This window comes from Tamandua tetradactyla, chromosome 17 (assembly GCF_023851605.1).
Source record: "Tamandua tetradactyla isolate mTamTet1 chromosome 17, mTamTet1.pri, whole genome shotgun sequence".
NCBI classification, from domain to species: domain Eukaryota; kingdom Metazoa; phylum Chordata; class Mammalia; order Pilosa; family Myrmecophagidae; genus Tamandua; species Tamandua tetradactyla.
In genome coordinates this window covers 77,418,959-77,442,791 of record NC_135343.1, presented here as the reverse complement: position 1 = coordinate 77,442,791, position 23,833 = coordinate 77,418,959, and the positions used below count along the sequence as shown (strand labels likewise).

The following is a 23,833-nucleotide window of genomic DNA, read 5'->3' as shown; positions in this document are numbered from 1 at the left end:
ATGTTTCATATAAATGCAATCATGAGATAAATAATCTTTTGCATTTGGCATCTTTCACTGAGTATAATGTTTTTGAAGTTCATCCATGTTATGCTATGCATAAGTAGTGTGTTTTATTTTATTGCTAAATAATATTCCATTAAATGGATATACCACATTTATTTATCCATTCATTGATGGTCATTTTGACTGTTTCCATTTTTTTGCTATTACTAATGATGATGCTATGAAAATTCTTGTACATCTCTTTGTGTAGACATATACTTTCATTTCTCTTGGGTAGATTTTTAAGAGAAAAATTTCTGGGTATTATGATAATTTTATGTTTATCTTTTTATGAAATTGCCACTCTGTTTTCCAAAGCAATTATACCATGGATTGATAGATTCAATATTGTCAAGAAAGTAGTTCTTATTTCTGCTTAAAAAAATTTAAACATACATACATACCTCCTCATTTGGTAAAGATACATATACCCGTTTGATGAAACGCCTAAAAAAAGGATTCAAGCATTTTAAGAAATATAATTTTGAATTTAAAGGTAACTATCTTACCTCAAGTAGCAAATGACAAGAAAAAGACGGTAAGTAAAAATATTCAAGGCCCCTGAATGAATTTTAGTATCCTTTAAGGTAAGAACAGATCTTGGGCAGGGCTGACAATGCAGAGCTCTGTCTTCCAAAGAAGACAGACAACATACTCTGAGGGGTAATACAAACCCAACACCCTGCACCTTTAAAGAAATATGTAAGGCCTGTCTCTATAGCCCATGTAACTCTTGTTGATAGCATGGGAATGGCAAGGAAGGTTAGGTTAAACAAAGAAACTCAAAGACAAAACACCATTGTAAGAAAGCATTTATCAATCTGGTAGAATGGCAAGCTGCCTGCAGTGACTATTTCTTAGCTGAAGAAGACTAAATCAACCCTATCTCTATTACCATACACAAATACTTCTTTATCAGGTAGGGCTTCCACTTATCAGTCCAAGGTAGATGTGGGATACTAAAACTCAAGATGCTTACTGAATATCTTACTTTTCTTGCCCTTTCCCTGTAATTCCCTTCCAAAAATAATAGGTTTATCCAAGAAAACTCCCCTTATTCAAATATAAATAAGTCCAAAGGAAAAAGCACAGGACCAATAAAAAAAGAAACTACTATGCCCACCCCATAAAAAGGGAAAAGAACATGATAAGCATAAAGTAAATAAAAAGAAGAACATGCCTAGGAGATTTCGGCATAGAGCAAATTAAAACTGTGAGCAAATTATCCTTCCATGAAAGGAAAGAACTTAATGAAAAAAAAGTCTTCTATGAAACAAGAGCTCAATGAGATAAGGAAATAAAACAACAGAAGAAAATGAAAAATGGAGTTTATCAGTGTGCAGAAAAGCAATGAAAATGAAAAATAAACCACCACAGAACCAAAGCTACAACAGATGTAGCAGAAAGGAGATTAGAGTCTAACCCAGTAAGAAATAAAGATAATAGGCTTGGGAAAACAGAACAAAGCAAAACAAAAAAGATCTTAGAGTTAAAAAGGATTAGAAGGAAATTCATAGATATGAAAGATAAAAAGGATTCAACAATCAATGTAGTACATAATTTGTGTTTTGAAGAAAAGTCCCAAAAAATGAAAAAGGAAAAAAAAAAATTAAAGACAATTAAAAATAATTTTCCTGAAATAAAGGAGATTCTAAACTATCAATTGAAATATCCCTAGGGTGGTGCAAAAGTAGTTCAGTGGCAGAATTCTTGCCTGCCATGCAGGAGACCCTGGTTTGATTCCCAGACCATGCAACTTCCCCACCCCCCAAAAAATCATCTAGATGCATATGGTAGCCCATGAAAAACTCTGGGATCTGTCCTGTAACAACCTGTTGAAGAATGCTCTGAAAATTATTGCTTTTTCTTTCTTTGCCTTGTATTTATGTTATATTATACAATTAAAAAAATTATAAAAAAACAACCAATCCCCCCCAAAACACAAATCAATTAACAAATGGACTTCAAATAATAAGACTTTGATGGTTCAAAATTCTATCTGGTTGTGATGATATTGAGAATTATTGATTATATATGTAGAATGGAATGATATGTTAATGTTTTTGTTTGTTCTTAATTTTTTTAATTAATAAATTTTAAAAAGTTTATAGTTTTAAATGTTAAAATAAATGTAATAGATTGAAATGCTAGTGATCAATGAAAGGGAGGGGTAAGGGGTATGGCATGTATGAATTTTTTTCTGTTTTCTTTTCTTTTTCTGAATTGATGCAAATGTTTTAAGAAATGATCATGGTGATGAATATATATAAAAAAAGAATGTTCATGTTATATGTTGTTTTGGTTTGATAAAAAATAACTTAAAAAAAATTCTATCTGGCAAAGAGAAAAACAAAATTCAAGTTATATATAAATCTGGAAAAAATCAGGCTGGTTTCAGACTAACACTGAGACCTCTAATCCCAGAAAGCATGGAGCAGTGTTATAAATTCTTCAGGAAAAGAAAGGGAGGTTCAAGAATTTTATGCTGAGTCAACCCATCCATCTAGTATAAGGACAAAAAATTCATTCAAATATGCAAGAATAGAAAACACAGTTCCCATGAGCTCTGCTTTTATAAGCTTCTTGTTAGTCTTCAGTAAAACAGGGTTGTCAATAGATTTTGGAATTTAGAGATAATTTAATCAAACCTGGAAGAACTGAGCAATTTGCCTAATATCACAAAGTGAGTGAAGACTAATTTTCCTGATAGTCTTTCCTGACCCTGTCCTCAAAAGCCTTATTTATTGTTAACAAGAAGCCAAAGAATAGTATAGGGAGCAAAATAATGAAATTAGTCTTAAAATTTACTCTTAAGGGTGGGCCACGGTGGCTCAGCAGGCAAGAATGCTTGCCTGCAATGCCAGAGGACCCGGGTTTGATTCCTGGTGCCTGTCCATGTAAAGAAAAAAAAAAATTTACTCTTAAAATTAAGAGTGAAAGAAATAAGAAATAGATGAACACATGAGTAAATTTGTCTGTAATAAATGTGTGTTCACGTAAATCTCCCTACCTGAGAACAGCCTCATCAAGTTCTTGTGGTCTGTTAGTTGCACCCATTACAAGTACTCTGTCATCTCCAGCAGATTGCACCTGCAAGTCAAAAAAGCCAAAAATTATTTTCCAATAATTTTTGAAAAAATAATAAAATATATTAATATATGTGTATTTCTAATTTGGATCATTTAATAGAAAACCATATATACTAAAATAATACACATTACAAAAATCATCAATACTTACACCATCAAATTCTATTAGAAATTCAGTTTTTAGACGTCTACTAGCATCATGTTCTCCTTCTCTTCTTTCGCATAAAAGGCTATCAACTTCATCTAGAAGTAGTACAAGGATAAGACTTCAATTAAAAGACAAGTTATAAAGGGAGTGGTGGTGGATAAGGCGTATGGGAGGATTGGGGTTTTCTTTTTTCTTTTTATTTCTTTTCTGGAGTAAGAAAATGTTTTTAAATTGATCATGGTGATACATAACTATGTGATGATACAGTAAGCCACTTACTGTATACTTTGGATGGTTTGTACAGTGTGACTATAGCTCAGTAAAATTTCATTAAAGAAAAAAAATCCAATTTATGTGAGATCAGTCTACTCACTACTTAGGTTACTAATGTCAGGATCCTACTCAATTCATTAGAGTGTCTTTAATTTTTCCCTTCTTTAAAACTTTTCCTTCTGAATAATCTTTCCAATCATACAACGAATATTTGGAAAGTGGAATTTCATGAATATCTAACTTAGTTGGAAAAGACATTCTTACCTATAAAAATTATAGATGGCTGAAGTTCTCGAGCCACAGCAAAAAGAGCTCTCACCAATTTCTCTCCTTCTCCCACCTAAACACAAGGCATTATGCATTATTAAATACATTACTGAGCTGGAAGCAACTTCAAGAGATTATCTTTTACAACATCAGCATTTTATAGATGAAGTAAGGTCTACAGAGATTAAGTAACTTAAGGCTGAATGAGTAAGTAAAACATTAGGTTGGAATCCATATTGCCTAATTTCTAACACAGTGCTTTCCATTCTACAATCCATAAGGTGGGTAAACCTGTTCTAATAATTAATTTTTCATAAAATTTCACATAGGAAACAAAAATGTGACCAGGAAAACAAATGCCTTTACAGTTACTTTAATTACTTTATAAAATTGAGAACACTTTAGGTAATAAGTTTTATTAAAATATACAAAGATACTTTTAAAAGATCTATTTGGCAGAGAAATACGAGAAAAATATTACTTTATCAGTTTCTCTGTTACTGTTAGTTTTTGAATTTAGTAGAGAAATGATGTACTGAAGACCAAACTTTATAAGAATTTATTAGGATTGTGGAAAAATATCTTGTACACTGCAAAGAACATTAATTTTTTAAAAAATATACATCATGAGGTTAATTAAGTTTTAAAATATAAAAATTAAATTTGTGTAAAAGATTATAACTATAACTACATGCAACAAACCTGATGAATCTCACAAATACAATACTGATGGAAGAAGAGAAACACACAAAATATACCCTATATGGTTATTTTATACAAAACTGAAGGATGGGTTAGTTATGCCTATGATGTTAGTAGGCAAGTAATTAATTTTGGGGAAAGAAGAGAGTGCTTGGTAAACAGTAGGATGGGCATGAGGGATTTCAGGAATATAGGTAAGATTCTACTTCTCTGAGTAGTGGCTATGCGAGTGTATTGCCTTCTGATATTCCATCGAACTATATACTTATGGTGTATGTACTTCCTTATATGTAAGTTATTTTAAAGAAAAGGAAAAAATAATAAAACATATTAAGATATGTATGTAACTGAAATTTATGTGAGAAATATGCCCAGACATTTTAATATAACATAAATTTTGTCCAAGACTACAATGTAGTTCCTTTAAAAAGCTTTCTCAGGATATAGCATATGAAACTGAGCATCTAGATAATACTAAGTAATTGTTTCTTTGACATCTTCAAAAGTGAGACCTCATCTAGGGTAAAATGTCTAATCTTTATTGACACAGTCTAAGAAGCACAATGACTAACTGGATTGGGACCATATGAAGATGAGTAGGATGATAAAAAATCCAAAGAAAAGAGAAGGTGGATGTGTGATTAAATTCTTATATATTTGAAAAGGTGTTTCATAAAAGAAAAAAGACTTTTGCTAAATCTAAAATATGTAAAAATTAGCAACATTCAGATTGTAAACATAAGAAAAAAAGTTTATTAACTAGAACTGTCCAAATGATAGACTAGATACTCCAATCTTAGTAAACTGCTAATATCATGGACTTTACATTATTTCAGGAATCAAGTGGAAGAAAAGAAATAGTCTCGAGTGGTAAAATAATCACATAAATGAATATAAACTACAACTCCAGAAAGCATTACAAAGGAGAGATCACAATGAGAATAACAAGGGGCATTTGTTTGGAGGGCAGGGAAAGTTGTAACATTTCAGCGGATAATCTGAAGTATGAGTAGAGTTAAACTAGAAGAATGATCCTGACAAAGGAAACTCCATGAGTAGAAGTCCAATATAAAGGAAAAGCATAATATATTTGAAGAACTTTCTAGATGAGAGAGAATTTTAGCAAGTGAACTTCAAAATTATGGTCCCAATGGGAAGGCTATTGCTATCTTAAGGATAGAGATTATTTCAGCCCAATGCTATAAAATACTCAAGGTATGGTCAAACCATCAAGTTTGCTTTTCTTTTATTTCTTGCTCAATTTTATAACTTTATAAGTCAGCTTCCCAAGCACACTTAATTATGGAGAGAATATGCTGATCATGCTAACTAAATAATTCTGAGCGTATGTCTATTCTGAAGACAGATATCCAATCTTGCTGCACTCATAAAGGTAAGCTTCTAGACTTTCTGGAAAAGAGAAGAATGGAGGGAGGGAGCTGCAGGGCCCACTTCTCTATCAAAAAGCAGAAACTGTCTGAATTAACTATTCTGGGGGTTCTGGAGATCAGGGGAGTGCCGTGCAGAAATCAAGGAAGTGCAGGATGAAGAGACTAAGAAACTGCAGCCAGAGCCTGTGAGTAATTCTGTTTGCAGGTCCTGACGTCCAACCACCAACCTCAAGGCAGCACCAGGCAGACCTGCTGGTGGGCTGCTGTGGACCAGGAAGGTCGTCAGTCCTCTGCCCCATGAACAGAGTGGGACACAGCCCAATACTGAACCAGCTATGGGTTGGTGTATTTAGACTGCTGGATCCCGAAGTTCTAGCCCATCCCAATCAGGTGCTGCCACATCACTATTTTCACCACATCAGATGTGGAACTGGCAAAAGGCCAAAAATGTCTGCCTTTGTAATGAGACTGTCTTTGTAGGGCTGAGAGAAAGACGTTGCAGATAAGTGCCATCCGCTAGGCAGGACAGGAAAGTGCAGTCTTGAGGTGTGGAAGGGAAAACAAGGCTTCTTAAAGTCTTTCCCGAACCTCTCCCTAGCGCTCTTTGGATTTGGTCTGTGGCCCCTGCACAAGTACCTGACCTTATTTTGGCTGGAAAAAAATCGACAAGCCAACTGTCAAAGAAGAGCCTTAATACAAACCCAATTGAGAATAGAATCCTAGAAAACAGACAGAAACCAACCTTCAGATAAAACCCATCAAGATAATCAGATGCCCAGATTTCAGCAAAAAATTACAAGTACACTTAGACATAGGAAGACATGGCCCAGTCAAAATTATAAAAAATTAAAAAGCCAGAGAAGATACAGTATTTGGAACAAGTAATCAAAGACATTCAAACAAATCTCCTAAAGCAATTCAAGAACATGGCTAAAGAGATAAAAAGTATTGCTCACACTGGGTGAGCATAAAAAAAGAATTTGAAAGCATGCAAAGAAAAACAGCAGACCTTATGGGAATGAAAAGCACAACAGGTGAAATTTAAAATACACTAGAAGAATGAAAAAGCAGATCTGAAAAGGTAGAAGAGAGGATCACTGAGCTAGAAAGTAGAGCATGTGAATTTGAAAAGACAAAAGAACAGAGAGGAAAAAAAAAAGGAAAAATTTGAGCAGAGTCTCAGGGAAATGACTGACAACATGAAGCATACAAACATACACATCATGGGTATCCCAGAAAAGGAAAAAAAGGGAAAAGAGGAGGAAAGAATATTTGAGGAAATAATGGCTGAAAATTTCCCAACTCTTATAAAAGACATAAATGTACATTTTCAAGATGCACAATGTACTCCAAACAGAATAAATCTAAATAGACCTACTCCAAAACACATACTAATCAGACTGTCAAATCCCAAAGAGAAAGAGAGAATTCTGAAAGAAGCCAGAGTAAAGCGATTCACCACATATAAGGGATGCCCAATAAGGCTAAATCCTCATTTCTCATCAGAAACTTTGGAGGTGAGGAGGCAGTGGTATGATATATTTAAGATACTGGAAGAGAAAAACTGCCAGACAAAATTATTTCTCTTGCAAAACTGTCCTTCAACAATGAGGGAGAGTTTTAAATATTCATATATAAACAGAAGCTGAGACAGTCTGTTAAGAAGAGATCTGCCCTACAGGAAATACTAAAGGTAGTTTTGCAAGCTGAAAAGAAAGATAGGAGAGAAAGGCTTGGAGGAGAGTGCAGAAATGAAGATTATCAGTAAGGGTAACTAAAAGGATAAAAAGAGAGAGAGAAAAAAAGATCTGACAATTAGAAGTCAAAGGATAAAATGGATGACATAAGCTTTCTCAACATGACAAAGATCATATATGAAAAACCCAAGCTAAGATTGTACTCATGGTGAAAGACTCAAAGTTTTCCCACTGAAATCAGAAACAACACAAGGATGCCCACTGTAACTTCTGTTATTCAACATTGTGCTAGAAGTTCTGGCTAGAGCAGTTAGGCAAGAAAAAGAAATAAAAGGCACCCAAGTCCGAAAGAAATAAGTAAAACTTTCACTATTTGCAGATAATATGATCTATATCTAGACAGTCCAAAAAAATCTACAACAGAAAACTAGACCTAATAAACGAATTCATTAAAGTGGTGGAATACAAGATTAATGTGCAAAAATAAAGGTTTCTATACACTAGTAATAAGCAATCTGAGGAACTCAGGAAAAAGTTCCATTTACAATAGCAACTGAAATAATCAAATATCTAGGAATAAATTTAACAAGGATGTTGTTTAGTCCGCCAAAGCTGCCAGAATGCAACACACCAGAGATGGATCCGCTTTTAATAAGGGGTTTTATTTAGTTAAAAATTTATAGTTCTTCAGAGGAAAGGCAGCTAACTTTCATCTGAGGTTCTCTGTTACGTGGGAAGGCACATAGTGATGTCTGTGGGCTTTCTCTCCTGGGTTCTGGATTCTAATATCTTTCCCCGCGGTGATTCCCTCCTGCATCTCCAAACATCAGGGCTGAGCTACAAGTGCTGAAATGAGGTATGCTGAGCTGCTGAGCTCTCTTCTGACCTCTCTCTTTTAAGCTTCCAGTTAATTAAATTAAACCTCACTCATTGTGGAAGGCATTTCCCTTAGCCAATCACAAATGTAATTAGCCACAGGTGAATTTCACATACTGATGATTTAAGGCAACAGAAACAGAACAGCGGGCATCCCCAGTTGGCCAAGTTGACACCTGAGCCTACCTACCACAGACATAAAGAACCAGTACTCAGAAAACTACAAAGCATTGTTAAAGAAATCAAAGAAGACCAAAATAAATGGAAGGACAATCTAAATCCATGAATTGGAAGACTAAGTATCATTAAGATGTCATTTCTACCCCAAATGATTTTCAGATTCAATGCCATCCCAATCAAAATCCCAGCAGCCTACTTTGCAGAATTGGAAAAATCAATTACCAAATTTACTTGGAAAAGTAAAGGGTTCCAAATAGTTAAAAACATCTTGAAAAAGAAAAACAAAGTTGGAGAACTCTCACTTCCTGACTTTAAAGCATATTACAAAGCTACAGTGGTTAAAACAGCACATTATTGGCATAAAAGATAGACACACAGACTAATGTACATGAACTGAGAGTTAAGAAACCAACCCTCATATCTTTTGGTCAAGTGATTTTTGACAAGGCTGCTATATCCACTCAACTTGAAGAAAACAATCTCTTCAATGAATGAATGGTGCTGGGAAAACTGGATATCCATATCCAAAAGAATGAAAGAGGGCCTCTATCTCACTCCATATACAAAAATTAATTCAAAATCTATCACAGACCTAAAGAGCTAATATCATAAAACTTGTATGAGAAAATGTAGAGAAGTATCTTCAAGATCTTGCGGTAGGCAATGATTTCTTAGATACATCCAAAGCACAAGCAATCAAAGAAAAAACATAAATGGGACCTTCTCAAAATTCAATAATTTTGTGTTTCAAAGGACTTTGTTAAGAAGGTGAAAAGGTAGCTTCCTCAATGACAGCAGATATTTGGAAACCAAATATCTGACAAGGGTTTGATATCTAGAATATATAAAGGAATCCTACAACAAATACAAAGGAAATACAAATGGCTAAAAAGCACATGAAATGATGCTTAACTTCAATTAGGGAAATGCACATCACACCTCCAATAAGATATTTCACGTCTACTAGAATGGCCACTATTAAGCAAACAGAAAACTTCAAGAGTTGGAGAGGATGTGGAGAAACAAGAACACTCATTCACTGCTGATGGGAATATAAAACGGTACAGCCGCTGTAGAAGACAGTTTGGTAGTTTCTCAGGAAGCTAAGTATGGAAGTGCCATATGATTTAGCAATCCTACTGCTAGGTATATAACCATAATAACTGAAAGCAGGGGCACCAACAGACATTTGCACACTAATGTTCGCAGCGGTGTTATTCACAACTGCCAAAAGATGGAAGCAATCCAAGTGTCCATCAACTGATGCATGGATAAACAAAATGTAGTATACACATACAAGGGAGTATTATTCAGCTGCAAGAAGGAATGAAGTCCTAATGCATGTGACGATGTGGACGAACCTTGAGGATATTATGTTGAGTGAAATAAGCCAGACACAAAAGAACAAATATGGTATGATTTCACTAATATGGGTCAAATATATTGAGGAAACACATGGAGTTATTATATAGAATATAGGTTATCAGAAGAAAGAGTGAGAATAGAGAATGGGAAACTGACGGTTAATTCGTGCAGAATTTTAAAATAAAGTTGACTGTAAATGTTTGGAAATAGGTAAGGGTGATGGTAGGACATTATTGAGTGTATATGTAACAGTGCTGTATCGTGAGTGTGACTGGTTCAAAGGGGGTTTATGTATATCATGAGAAGGAAAGCTTAGAGGATAAAATAAGGGACTGTATAATACAGTGAATCCTGTTGTGGATGATGAAGATGGTTAATAGTACAAATACAAGAATGTTTTTCCATGAATCGGAAAAATGCATGTCATAACAACAGTGTATTAATAATAGGGTGGTATATGGGGAAAATGCACCAAACGCAAACTGCAGACTATAATTAACAGTAATGTCTTAAGGTCTTTCCACAAAGGTAACAGAGGTACCACACTGAAGTTTACATTTTTTCTTTTTTTCTTGCATGGGCAGACATCGGGAATCAAACCCGGGTCTCCGGCATGGCAGGCAAGAAGTCTGCCTGCTGAGCCACCATAGCCCACTCCCACACTGAAGTTAAGTGTCAATAATAGGAGCTATAAGGGGCACCGGGGTTTTTTTGTTCTGGAGCTATGAATCTAACATTGATTGTGGCAATGTAATCTGTGATTATAGTGAAAGTCATTTGATAGTAAGTTTCAGATGGATTGTATGATGTGTGAATAAAATTGTGTTTAAAAAAGCCAATAAGGGGGTGGGCCACAGTGGCTCAGCAGGCAGAGTTCTCACCTGCCATGCCGGAAGACCTGGGTTCATTTCCCATTGCCTGCCCACACAAAGAAAAAAGATTTAAAATTCAGTTTCTCGGTTATTCTAGCCAAGCGTTCAGTAGCCACATGTGGCTAATGGCTTCCACATTGGGCAGTGCAGATATTGAACATACCCTTCATTGCATAAAGTTCTAAAGGACAGAACTTCTTTAGAGGGAAAACTGACTCTCCTTTATGTCAGAAATTGAGGAAGCATCCTTCTCTGTGCTAAGATTAAATTATTTCACCTTCTCCTTGGGGTGTTCAAAACAGACTATCCTCTTTCAACTGTATTTTTAAAACTGTACCTTGCAAAAATGACTCCTGAAATTAAAGCTTCAATGGTCTTGCAAAAACCATAATAATTTCCTAGCAATAAGTGTGTGAAATAATATTAAACAATTTGTAGTGATTTTTTTTTCTTATTTAGAAAAGCAAGCTTCTATCTCCGCAAAGCTGAAAGTTGTGATAAATTCATGTTAAGTAAAACTATCCTTTGAATCACTCATAAAGAGACCAGCAACCTTCTGGCAACTACCTCTGATTTTTAGTAGAGTGAATGCCAACACTTAAAACTTTTATAGGCAACACATTCTTTAATCAGAGATTTACATTTCCATTTAAATATGTATACTAAAACACTTATGATCCTAAAGATTTTGATAAGTGACATTTACAGAGAATAGGAAATGACTGGGCAACTAAAGGAAAGAGAAAGAGGAAAGAGACAAAGCAGTATCAGGTTTAACAGAAATTACCTATTCACAGGTGTGCAATGCATCAATTCTGTTCATACCCTAGTTTTACACAGCAGACATATTACTCTCTGTAAACCCCATAGTCACGTCTGCCCTACTCCAAAACTGGACTGTACATTTCTTTGAATACCACTATAGGGTTAGTGTACAGTGAAGGGAGAAAGAAGATTAAATTGTAGTATAATCCGAAATGAAAAAGCGAAAATCTCAGGTAATATTTTAGTTCAGAAAATGAGATAGCCTGAAATACTCATTTTCAGACCATCAGTACTTCTTTTCTGGTAACTGTCTCACCTGCCTTGAGATTAAATCCATTTTCTTTGATAATATTTAAGTGAAAGTGATGGTATTTGACAACACAATCCTAAATACGAAAAAGCTTAAAAAGGGCACATAACTTTCTATTTTGAAGAATGATATTAATCTTACCTATAGAATAGTTAAAAGACTAACAGAAAAATGTTTTATATAATATCACCATTTATACTTAATAGTAACATTTGTACAGTAATTTAAAACACGACAACAAAAAATAACACTCACATATTTTGATGTTAAACTTGCAGCGCTTATATTAAAGAAAGTTGCATTAGACTCTGCAGCTACTGCTTTAGCCTTTGAAAATAACAAGAATGAAGATTTATTATATACTAGTTCAATATTTTGCCTTAAAAGGATAACCACGTTTCCACATTTGATCTGTTTACATACTAGAAAGGAATCTCTAAGAATGTAAGATATGACACAATTCTTACTAAATGGCAAACAGTGTGCTTCATTCTCAGTAATGAGGAAAAATTCTAAAAAGAGCTGTACTTCTTTTCACTCTTTATTCTTTTATAAGGAAGAGTGGGTAGGGAGAAAGAAAAAAAATGGGCAGCATTATTCTCTTTCTAATTTTAGAAAGATAACTTACTAGAGTACTATGGAGAGAGACAGGAAAGAGGAAAAGTTACTTTTCTACTTCCTCTAAAAGAGCTATGCAGGGGAAAGAGGGATCCAGATTCCGCTAAAAAATCTTGGCAAAAGAATACTGAAAAAATATTGTCATGCCGATTATTTAAATAAAGATGTTATGATAATAAGAAATCAAGTTCAAAAAGATTCACAATATAGTAGGATAAGCTCTTTTTAGGTAAAGTTTTATTTAACTAAAGAAAATAACGAAAATTACACCGTGAAATTTTATTAACTGAAAACATACTAATGCAGATAACATAGTTTTCTGTCAAGTTTATCATCTACTTGTTAATGGAAAACTAGTTTCAAAATTTAAGAGACATATATTATAGCAAAAAGCAAGTTAAAAATAACAGACTCAGGGATAATTTGAAGTTTCTTTTTTTCATATTCTTATCCCTAAAATCTGAATAGACTATTCAAACTTAAAGGAATTCTTACCAACATTGTTTTTCCATTTCCAGGTGGACCAAAGAGTAACAATCCTCTGGCAGGCGCTCTAAGCCCTGTGAATAACTTAAAAATACAGACTTTAGTTAACTATAATTCTAGAGACAACTTTTTCCCAGACTTTTAAGCATCACTTGTCATCTAAAAAGCACCATTTTTTCAGTGGCATCCTCCCAGAGATGTTCAGAGATTTAAAGAGAATACATACTCAGAAAATCAGTATGATTAAAAACAGAACAAAAAAAATAAAACCAACTTTTCAGGGATCAAAATAAAAGCAAACTATGTTAACAATATATACTGAACTCAGGCATTTTTTCCTACTTCTTTAGAAGTCCCACCAAAATAACAGTAAATAAATAAAAAAGACACAACTTCTCAAAACAAAAGGAGTAAGAGAGCACATAACACAGCACACAATAAATTTTGAAAGATTGAGAATTGATAACAGGGGGTAAATTATTTAGCAGAGCTAATACCTAAGTGCCTGTTTGTAAAGTGATACCTACCTACAAGAAGCAAGGGTGAAGCAAACCAAAACCCTAGAAAGGCTGAGGAACTGGAGGCAACAGATACCACAGAAAGCAACAGTGAGGCAGGTGGTCAAACACAAAGGCACTGACTGAAAGTTTGTATGAGGAGCAACTGAACCCATGTTCTCGCCACCAGCAGTCAGGCCAGTCAGTACTCCTCTCCCACAACCAGAGACAGCAGGAGTTTTATTCTCTAGAGAAATTAAACCAGAATCCCCATAATCGGGGACAGCAGGCACAACAGGAGTCAAGAGGAAGTATCAGAATGAAAACACTTCACTCTAGTGAAAAAGTGTATGTACTTTTAGGTTGAACTATATGAAATGGCTGATATTCAATTACTTTTGCCTATAAAAAATCATGAATTTCATATGCTTCAATCTAACCGAAAACTACCCCCCCTTCTCTCACCAGTTTCCAGAATATCAATAGTCAAGCTTATATTCTCCAAACAAGATATTGGAAAATTTTTCCCCAGAAAATTTGAATAACCCCAAGAAAAAAGACCTACAGACATTTGAGGTAACCTCAAATAAATAGCAGAAGTGCTGCCTAATCATGTGGTCAACAAGATTCTATTAGTAAGTTCCACCTATCTGAATAGATTAGCTAATCAATTTTTTAGTGTTCCACTCTAGTACAAATGGACCACAACCAGGATATAACCAGATACCTGTGAAAATTTTCCAACATGAAAGAGTCCAAAGCAAAGAGGGGGGGGAAAAAAAAGAAAGGAATCTTGAAGAAACAGAGACAATGCAGTAAACAAAACAAACAAAACATTACAAAAACTATAATTAATATCCTTGGAGACAAAAAGATACTATATTTTTGAAACATGAATAGGAAGCTATAAAAAAGAATTAGAGGACAAGAAGGAGCTCTAGAAAGCTAAAATACATTTATCTGAAACTTCAGGAAAATTTCTGGAAAATAGCTGATGAAATCTTCCAAGCAATTACAACAAAGGACAAAGAAATAAAGACAAAAGAGAAAAGATAAAAAAAACTGGAAGACCAATTCAAAAGTGTAAAAAACCACATAAAAAAAGTTTGGAAAAGATAGAACACAGAAAATAAAGGGGAATAAATTAAAGCAAGAATTGGAGAACTTTTCTCAGAACTGAAGGACTTGAGTATCCAGAAAGATGCCACTGAGTTAAAAACAAATAAAAAATCAATCTGCATCAAGCAAATCACTGTAAAGTATCAGAACAGCAGAGACAAAGTGAAGCTCCCCAAAGCTTTGAATAAGTCCAATGGTATTCTGATGTCTCATCCTTTGCATCTAATACAAAGAAACAATGGAAGCTATAAGACAATGAGCAGCGCCTTCAAAACATTAAGAGAAAATGATTTTCAACCTAAATCTTGACAGCTAGCCAAATACTCAATATGGGAAGACAGAGATCTTTTCAAATATGCAAAAATCTCAAAAAATAACCTAGCATGAACCTTTTCTCAGAAAGCTAGTGGATGAGGTACTCCATCACAATGAGGAAATAAATCATGAAAGAGGAATATATGGAAACCAGAAAATATGAGAGTCAACATGGAGGAGAGGCAAAGGAATTTCTCAGGATGGTGGTAAAGAGAGATTACAGAACAAAAAGAAATACTGAACCATGGTCCTGAATGGAGCAGAAGAAGGAGGTGCCAGGGTAAAGGGTTCTAAGAAAAAAAAAATGAAGGGAACACGTTTTTGCATTTGTTGACCACAGGGAAAACTGGATTGAAATGCTTTAGGAAGAACTATCGATAGAGAAGATGAAAACTAAGCAAATGAAAAAAATAACATAATTATTTACTCTGTTAACTAAAAAGCTGTGTGAGGAAAAAAAATAGTATAAAACCTCATTTGGCAGTGAATAATACTTAGAAACAAATTACTCAGAAACACTGAATAATGATTTAACCTACTGCCATTATATAACTATACTGGAAGGCAGCAGGGAGGGGGAGATGTGTGGCATAACGGAGCTAAGGGTTCCTCTACCATGATATAAAAGTCGACAGATTTTAAAATGAAAAAATAAAGAAATAGCACTATAAGCTTTAAAAATGAAGAGGCAAATTGCAAAATTTTCAAAAGAAAAGAAAGGCAAATGTGCAAACTGGCATAAGAAAGATAACATTATATTTAAAATTCATGGAAATTCTAGTAGGTATAGAGTCTTTTTAAACGGGAAAACAGTCAAATTTTTTATAAAGATGAAAGAAAATGGTATTATTGTAGCAGTAAGAAATAAAACTAAAGCACAAAAGTTCAAAATAATGCTGTCAAATAAGCTGTACAAAATATGAAAAAGGCCTATGAAATAATGATGGAAGAATATGCATTTTCTTGTGAAATTTTTGAGAAAGAGTTAAGTCATTGTGATGTACTTTGGATTGTAGTCCTGCTTTTGGGTGAGAAGGCACATGTTATTTTATTTTCTTATATTCTTCTGTACAGTTTTTCACAAATTAATATACATATTTTTTTAATTTAGAAATTTATTGTTTAATCCACAAGCTTTATATAGCTTTAGTTAAAAAAAAACCCAAAAAACAAACAAACCAACAAAAAAACAAAAACAATAAAAACACTATTTCAAAGTCTAGGCCCTTCCAGCCTTCCAAATACAAGAGCTCTGAAAGTCGTGTATATCAAATGAAAGTACAAGACAAAATTTTGAATGGAGCCATAACATTTCATAAAACAAAATTTTATATAACTGAAGGATTCTTCCTGGGACTAGATAATTGCCTTTACAAAAGAAAAGGAGGAAAAAAAAAAAAACCAAAACACCAAAACCAGAATAGAATGAAATTCCAGTGTTCCAAATCAACTTGTTACAACATCAATATAAACCCACAGTGTCCTGGCAAACAACATGCTTTCATTTTCTGTCTTACCCCTAGAGTTCAAATCTTGACTGATTTCAGCAGAGACTCCACAGGCAACAGGAAAGATTGTGGCATTGAAATAGTCATTTATACTTTTGTGGCAGTTCAACAGTGGTCTTATTTCTGGGCAAGATTACAAACCATACTGGGTCGGAAGTATCATAACTTAAATGGGTGCTAAGACTCAAATGAAAGGAAAAAAAAAAACCAACGCTGGGAATAGCCAGAGGCATTAAAGGAACCATAAGAATGCCAACCACATCTAAACCCCACTTTTTAAAAAGAGGATTTTTTTTTTTTTTGGCTTAGAATATTTCACTTTAGATGAATTTTTGTGAGCTGTCAATGAAAGAATTTCACTAATAATATTCCATTGTATGTATATACCACAGTTTGCTTAGCCACTCGTCTGTTGATGGACATTTTGGCTGTTTCCATCTCTTTGCAATTGTAAATAATGCTGCTATAAACACTGGTGTGCAAATGTCCGTTTGTGTCTTTGCCCTTATGTCCTCTGAGTAGATACCTAGCAATGGTATTGCTGGGTCATATCGCAATTCTATATTCAGCTTTTTGAGAAACTGCCAAACGGCCTTCCACAGTGGTTGCACCATTTGACATTCCCACCAACAGTGAATAAGTGTGCCTCTTTCTCCATATCCTCTCCAGCACTTGTCATTTTCTGTTTTGTTGATAATGGCCATTCTGGTGGGTGTGAGATGATATCTCATTGTGGTTTGCATTTGCCTTTCTCTAATGGCCAGGGACGTTGAACATCTCTTCACGTACCTTTTGGCCATTTGTATTTCCTCTTCTGAGAGTTGTCTGTTCAAGTCTTTTTCCCATTTTGTAATTGGATTGGCTGTCTTTTTGTTGTTGAGTTGAACAATCTCTTTATAAATTCTGGATACTAGACCTTTATCTGATATGTCATTTCCAAACACTGTCTCCCATTGTGTAGGCTGTCTTTTTACTTTCTTGATGAAGTTCTTTGATGCACAAAAGTGTTTAATTTTCAGGAGTTCCCATTTATTTCTTTCTTTCTTCAGTGCTCTTGCTTTAGGTGTAAGGTCTATAAAACCACCTCCAATTATAAGATTTATAAGATATTTCCCTACATTTTCCTCTAACTGTTTTATAGTTTTAGACCTGATGTTTAGATCTTTGTTCCATTTTGAGTTAACTTTTGTATAGGGTGTGAGAGATGGGTCCTCTTTCATTCTTTTGCATATGGATATCCAGTTCTCTAGGCACCATTTATTGAAGACTGTTTTGTCCCAGGTGAATTGGCTTGACTGCCTTATCAAAGATCAAATGTCCATAGATGAGAGGGTCTATATCTGAACACTCTATTGGATTCCATTGGTCAAGTATCTATCTTTATGCCAGTACCATGCTGTTTTGACCACTGTGGCTTCATACCATGCCTTAAAGTCAGGCAGCGTGAGACCTCCAGCTTCGTTTTTTTTCCTCAAGATACTTTCAGCAATTCGGGGCACCCTGCCCTTCCAGATAAATTTGCTTATTGGTTTTTCTATTTCTGGAAAGTAAGTTGTTGGGATTTTGATTGGTATTGCATTGAATCTGTAAATTGATTTAGGTAGAATTGACATCTTAACTATATTTAGTCTTCCAATCCATGAACACGGTATGCCCTTCCATGTATTTAGGTCTTCTGTGATTTCTTTTAACAGTTTCTTGTAGTTTTCTTTGTATAGGTCTTTTGTCTCTTTAGTTAAATTTATTCCTAAGTATTTTATTCTTTTAGTTGCAACTGTAAATGGAATTCATTTCTTGATTTCCCCCTCAGATTGTTCATTACTAGTGTATAGAAACAGTACAGATTTTTGAATGTTGATCTTGTAATCTGCCACTTTGCTGTACTCGTTTATTAGCTCTAGTAGTTTTGCTGTGGATTTTTCAGGGTTTTCAACATATAGTATCATATCATCTGCAAACAGTGATAGTTTTACTTCTTCCTTTCCAATTTTGATGCCTTGTATTTCTTTTCCTTGTCTAATTGCTCTGGCTAGAACTTCCAACACAATGTTGAATAACAGTGGTGATAGTGGACATCCTTGTCTTGTTCCTGATCTTAGGGGGAAAGTTTCCAGTTATTCCCCATTGAGGACGATATTAGCTGTGGGTTTTTCATATATTCCCTTTATCATTTTAAGGAAATTCCCTTGTATTCCTATCCTTTGAAGTATTTTCAACAGGAAAGGATGTTGAATTTTGTCAAATGCCTTCTCTGCATCAATTGAGATGATCATGTGATTTTTCTGCTTTGATTTGTTGATATGGTGTATTACATTAATTGATTTTCTTATGTTGAACCACCCTTGCATACCTGGGATGAATCCTACTTGGTTATGATGTATAATTCTTTTAATGTGTTGCTGGATTCGATTTGCTAGAATTTTGTTGAGGATTTTTGCATCTATATTCATTAGAGAGATTGGTCTGTAGTTTTCTTTTTTTTGTAATATCTTTGCCTGGTTTTGGTATGAGGGTGATGTTGGCTTCATAGAATGAATTAAGTAGATTTCCCTCCACTTCAATTTTTTTGAAGAGTTTGAGCAGGATTGGTACTAATTCTTTCTGGAATGTTTGGTAGAATTCACATGTGAAGCCGTCTGGTCCTGGACTTTTCTTTTTGGGAAGCTTTTTAATGATTAATTCAATTTCTTTATTTGTGATTGGTTTGTTGAGGTCATCTATTTCATCTTGAGTCAAAGCTGGTTGTTCATGCCTTTCTAGGAAGTTGTCCATTTCATCTACATTGTTGTATTTATTGGCATAAAGTTGTTCATAGTATCCTGTTATTACCTCCTTTATTTCTGTGGCGTCAGTACGTACTGTGGGGTCAGTACGCCTCCTCTTCCATTTCTGATCTTATTTAATGTATCCTCTCTCCTCTTCTTTTTGTCAATCTCGCTAAGAGCCCATCAATTTATTGATTTTCTCATAGAACCAACTTCTGGTTTTACTGATTTTCTCAATTGTTTTCATGTTCTCAATTTCATTTATTTCTGCTCTAATCTTTGTTATTTCTTTCCTTTTGCTTCCTTTGGGGTTAGTTTGCTGTTCTTTTTCCAGTTCTTCCAAGTGGACAGTTAATTCCTGTATTTTTGCCCTTTCTTTTTTTTTTTTTTTGATATAGGCATTTAGGGCAATAAATTTCCCTCTTAGCACTGCCTTTGCTGCATCCCATAAGTTTTGGTATGTTGTGTTTTCATTTTCATTTGCCTCAAGATATTTACTGATTTCTCTTGTAATTTCTTCCTTGACGCACTGGTTGTTTAAGAGTGTGTTGTTGAGCCTCCACATATTTGTGAATTTTCTGGCGCTTTGCCTATTATTGATTTCCAACTTCATTCCCTTATGATCTGAGAAAGTGTTCTGTATGATTTCAATCTTTTTAAATTTGCTGAGACTTGCTTTGTACCCCAGCATATGGTCTATCTTTGAGACTGATCCATGAGCACTTGAGAAAAATGTGTATCCTGCTGTTGTGGGGTGGGTGTAATGTCCTATAAATGTCTGTTAAGTCTAGCTCATTTATTGTAATTTTCAAATTCTCTGTTTCTTTATTGATCCTCTGTCTAGATGTTCTGTCCATTGATGAGAGTGGGAATTGAAGTTTCCAACTATTATGGTAGATGTGTCTATTTCCCTTTTCAGTGTTTGCATTGTTTGCCTCATGTATTTTGGGGCATTCTGGTTCGGTGCATAAATATTTATGATTGTTATGTCTTCATGTTGAATTGTTCCTTTTATTAGTACATAGTATCCTTCTTTGTCTCTTTTAACTGTTTTACATTTGAAGTCTAATTTGTTGGATATTAGTATAGCTACTCCTATTCTTTTCTGGTTGTTATTTGCATGAAATATCTTTTCCCAACCTTTCACTTTCAACCTATGTTTATCTTTGGGTCTAATATGTGTTTCCTGTAGTCAGCATATAGAAGAATTCTGTTTTTTAATCCATTCTGCCAGTCTATGTCTTTTGATTGGGGAGTTCAATCCATTAACATTTAGTGTTATTACTGTTTGGGTAGTACTTTCCTCTACCATTTTGCCTTTTGTATTTTATATGTCATATCTAATTTTCCTTCTTTCTACACTCTTCTCCACACCTCTCTTCTGTCTTTTCGTATCTGTCTCTAGTGCTCCCTTTAGTATTTCTTGCAGAGCTGGTCTCTTTGTCACAAATTTTCTCAGTGATTTTTTTGTCTGAAAATGTTTTAATTTCTCCCTCATTTTTGAAGGACAATTTTGCTGGGTATAGAATTCTTGGTAGGCAGTTTTTCTCTCTTAGTAATTTAAATATATTATCCCATTGTCTTCTCGCCTCCATGATTTCTGCTGAGAAATCTACACATAGTCTTATTAGGTTTCCCTTGTATGTGATGGATTGCTTTTCTCTTGCTTTCAAGATCCTCTCTTTCTCTTTGACCTCTGACATTCTGACTAGTAAGTGTCTTGGAGAATGTCTATTTGGATCTATTCTCTTTGGGGTACGCTGCACTTCTTGGATCTGTAATTTTAAGTCTTTCATAAGAGTTGGGAAATTTTCAGTGAAATTTCTTCCATTAGTTTTTCTCCTCCTTTTCTCTTCTCTTCTCCTTCCAGGACACCCACAACACGTATATTTCTGCGCTTCATATTATCATTCAGTTCCCTGAGTCCCTGCTCATATTTTTCCATTTTCTTCCGTATAGTTTCTGTGTCTTGTCGGATTTCAGATGTTCCATTCTCCAGTTCACTAATTCTAACCTCTGTCTCTTGAAATCTACCATTGTAGGTTTCCATTGTTTTTTTCATCTCTTCTACTGTACCTTTCATCCCCATAAGTTCCGTGATTTGTTTGTTCAGAATTTCCATTTCTTCTTTTTGTTCATTCCTTGCCTTCTTCATATCCTCCCTCAATTCATTGATTTGGTTTTTGAAGAGGTTTTCCATGCCTGTTCGTACATTCTGAATTAGTTGTTTCAGCTCTTGTATCTCGTTTGAACTATTGGTTTGTTCCTTTGACTGGGCCATATCTTCAATTTTCCTGGTGTGATTTGTTATTTTTTGCTGGCATCTAGACATTTAATTACCTTAATTAGTTTATTCTGGAGATTGCTTTCACTTCTCTTACCTAGGGTTTTCTTGCTAAATGAATTTGTTGTCTATCTGTTCTTTCACCTTCAGTTCAGCTTTTTCTGGACCTCTAGCTTAGGTTTTGTTTAACAGAGGAGAATTTTTCAGTTCTTGTTTTCTTGTTTCTTGTCCTGCTTGTAAGGTGCCTTTTCCCTCCCCACCTTTAGGAGGGTCTACGTAGGTATTATAGACTCCAGCTGGTTTTCCTGGACTAAACTGGCCTCCTATCAGAGGGAAGGAGTCACCTGCATCAGCTTTCCCTGAGGGTGAGACCCAGCAGGTTAAAAGACTTTCCTGTGAAGTCTCTGGGCTCTGTTTTTCTTATCCTGCCCAGTATGTGGAGCGTCTGCCTGCGGGTCACACCAGCAAAAGATGTTTCGGCACTTTTAACTTTGGAAGACTCTCCCTGCTAGGGGCGTGGTGGAGATGGAGGAGAGGTTGTAGGCTGGTTTTAATGGCTTCAAATTACCAAGCCCTGGGGTCTGAACTCCTTGAGAGAGGGATTCCACCTGAGTTGGGCTTCACCCTCCCCTGGGGAAGGCACAGGTGGGAGACAGCCCTGAAAGCAGCCCATTTCTGCCTATGCCTGGGGCAGTTGCAGCCCAAGAAGTCCCGCTGCTGAATCCAGAGGCTGCCGAGTCTCCATAGAAACACAGCCACTAAAACCTCTGTTTCCTCCCCCTTTCTTCTTTTTCCGTGAGCCCAATGAGCGAACTCCGCCTTGACCAGGTTTAGTCTCTTTCCTTTCCCTCTGGGAAGCCGCCTGTGGGGGAGGGGCGCCGGGTGCCGACTGCCACGTCTTGGGGAACTCATGGTTTTGGGGAGGCTTGCAGCCGGTCCAGCTGGTCCAGACTGGGGTACGCCGTGTGTCTGGTCACTGATGTGGCTCCGGGAGCTGTACTGTACTGTTTCTGGTTATTTAGTAGTTGTTCTGGAGGACGAACTAAAACGCGCACATTGCGAAGCTGCCATCTTGGCCCCTCCTTCCCACAAATTAATATTTTTGATTTTTAAAAATTATTTTTCATGTTAAGTAAAATTTAAAACACAGCCCTATTTGATGGTAGGAAGATAGACAAGAGTTTTATTTCTTTCAGGCCTAGGACTCCATGAAGAAAAAAGGGTTAAAGCACTTGCTTCAAGTAATTCTGAGAACAAATTACCTCAAGAAAGGATCTGAAGTATTATTTATTTCCTTGAAACCAGTTTTAATGTTAGAGAGTTTTGATTCTGTATTTCTACAATGAAAAAAATTCTGGAATACTGGAGAATGAAGAAATCCATCTAATAACACACCCACTCCTTTCCCTGCAAGCTCCCTACTCTGGGGAATTAGGAATAAAGTTGATTATTTCGTACAATGAAGGTACTTTATGCGTTAAGTCTCACATTCATTTTATTAGCCCTATTGTGAAAAATTAAAGTAGGACAACCATATTCTCTCACTTGGGAATCTGAACTGCAAGGAAAAAAAATGCTCCATTTGGCAAGCATGGAGATAGAGAGAGAGAGAGTGAGAGAGACAAGTGTGTACCCGAGTATAATCCCCAAAGCTTTGCTGTATCACAGATCCTGTTCTTTTAGTAGGACTCATTCTTTCTATGCCCAGATAAGGTTAGTCAACCTTATTTGAATTAACTAGTAACTAGGATTTTCACATTATTATTTCAAACTTTTTCATTGAAACTTATGTCATACCATGGAACTCTGCCAAAATACAAATTCACATATATAATGAGATGTCACTTTTTACCTAAACATGCATAAAGCAAAAGTTAAATGACTTTTCTAGCATAGCCCAAATAATTCCTTGATATTACTTTCACAATTTTAGATATGCTTCTTTCCTAACCTAAAATACAAAAAACAAAATGAGGTTCTTAATAAATACTAAAATGCACACTTAAGATTTAGGTGGCAACTACAGCATCGAGGAGACAGTTTTTGTCTTAGGAATCTTATTTTTATTTCACTTCTTAGGTCCACCATTGAACTATTATCTTGAGCAAGTCATTTCAGGTCTACAATTCTATAACTCCTCTTTCAATAAGAAGTTTTTATCAATATTCAGTCTACTGCATTAACTACTACCATATAAGTTAGTCCAATATATGTTACCATATATTTCCAAAAGTGTGGCCTGAGGTGGCACATGAGATAAA

The 23,833-nt window shown here is 35.1% G+C and overlaps 1 protein-coding gene across 7 annotated transcripts in view; it reads right to left on the bottom strand.

Annotated features, from left to right (window-relative positions):
* SPAST (spastin) overlaps nt 1–23,833 on the bottom strand; it is a 99,433-nt gene that overhangs the window by 36,677 nt on the left and 38,923 nt on the right. For all 7 annotated transcript variants that reach the window (XM_077135000.1, XM_077135003.1, XM_077135004.1 and 4 more), the window contains 6 exons: nt 13,094–13,168; nt 12,236–12,307; nt 3,820–3,895; nt 3,286–3,377; nt 3,056–3,135; nt 450–492 (listed from right to left, as the gene is read on the bottom strand). In XM_077135000.1, the coding sequence (XP_076991115.1) occupies nt 450–492; nt 3,056–3,135; nt 3,286–3,377; nt 3,820–3,895; nt 12,236–12,307; nt 13,094–13,168 (438 nt within the window). The remainder of the gene's footprint in view (nt 1–449; nt 493–3,055; nt 3,136–3,285; nt 3,378–3,819; nt 3,896–12,235; nt 12,308–13,093; nt 13,169–23,833) is intronic.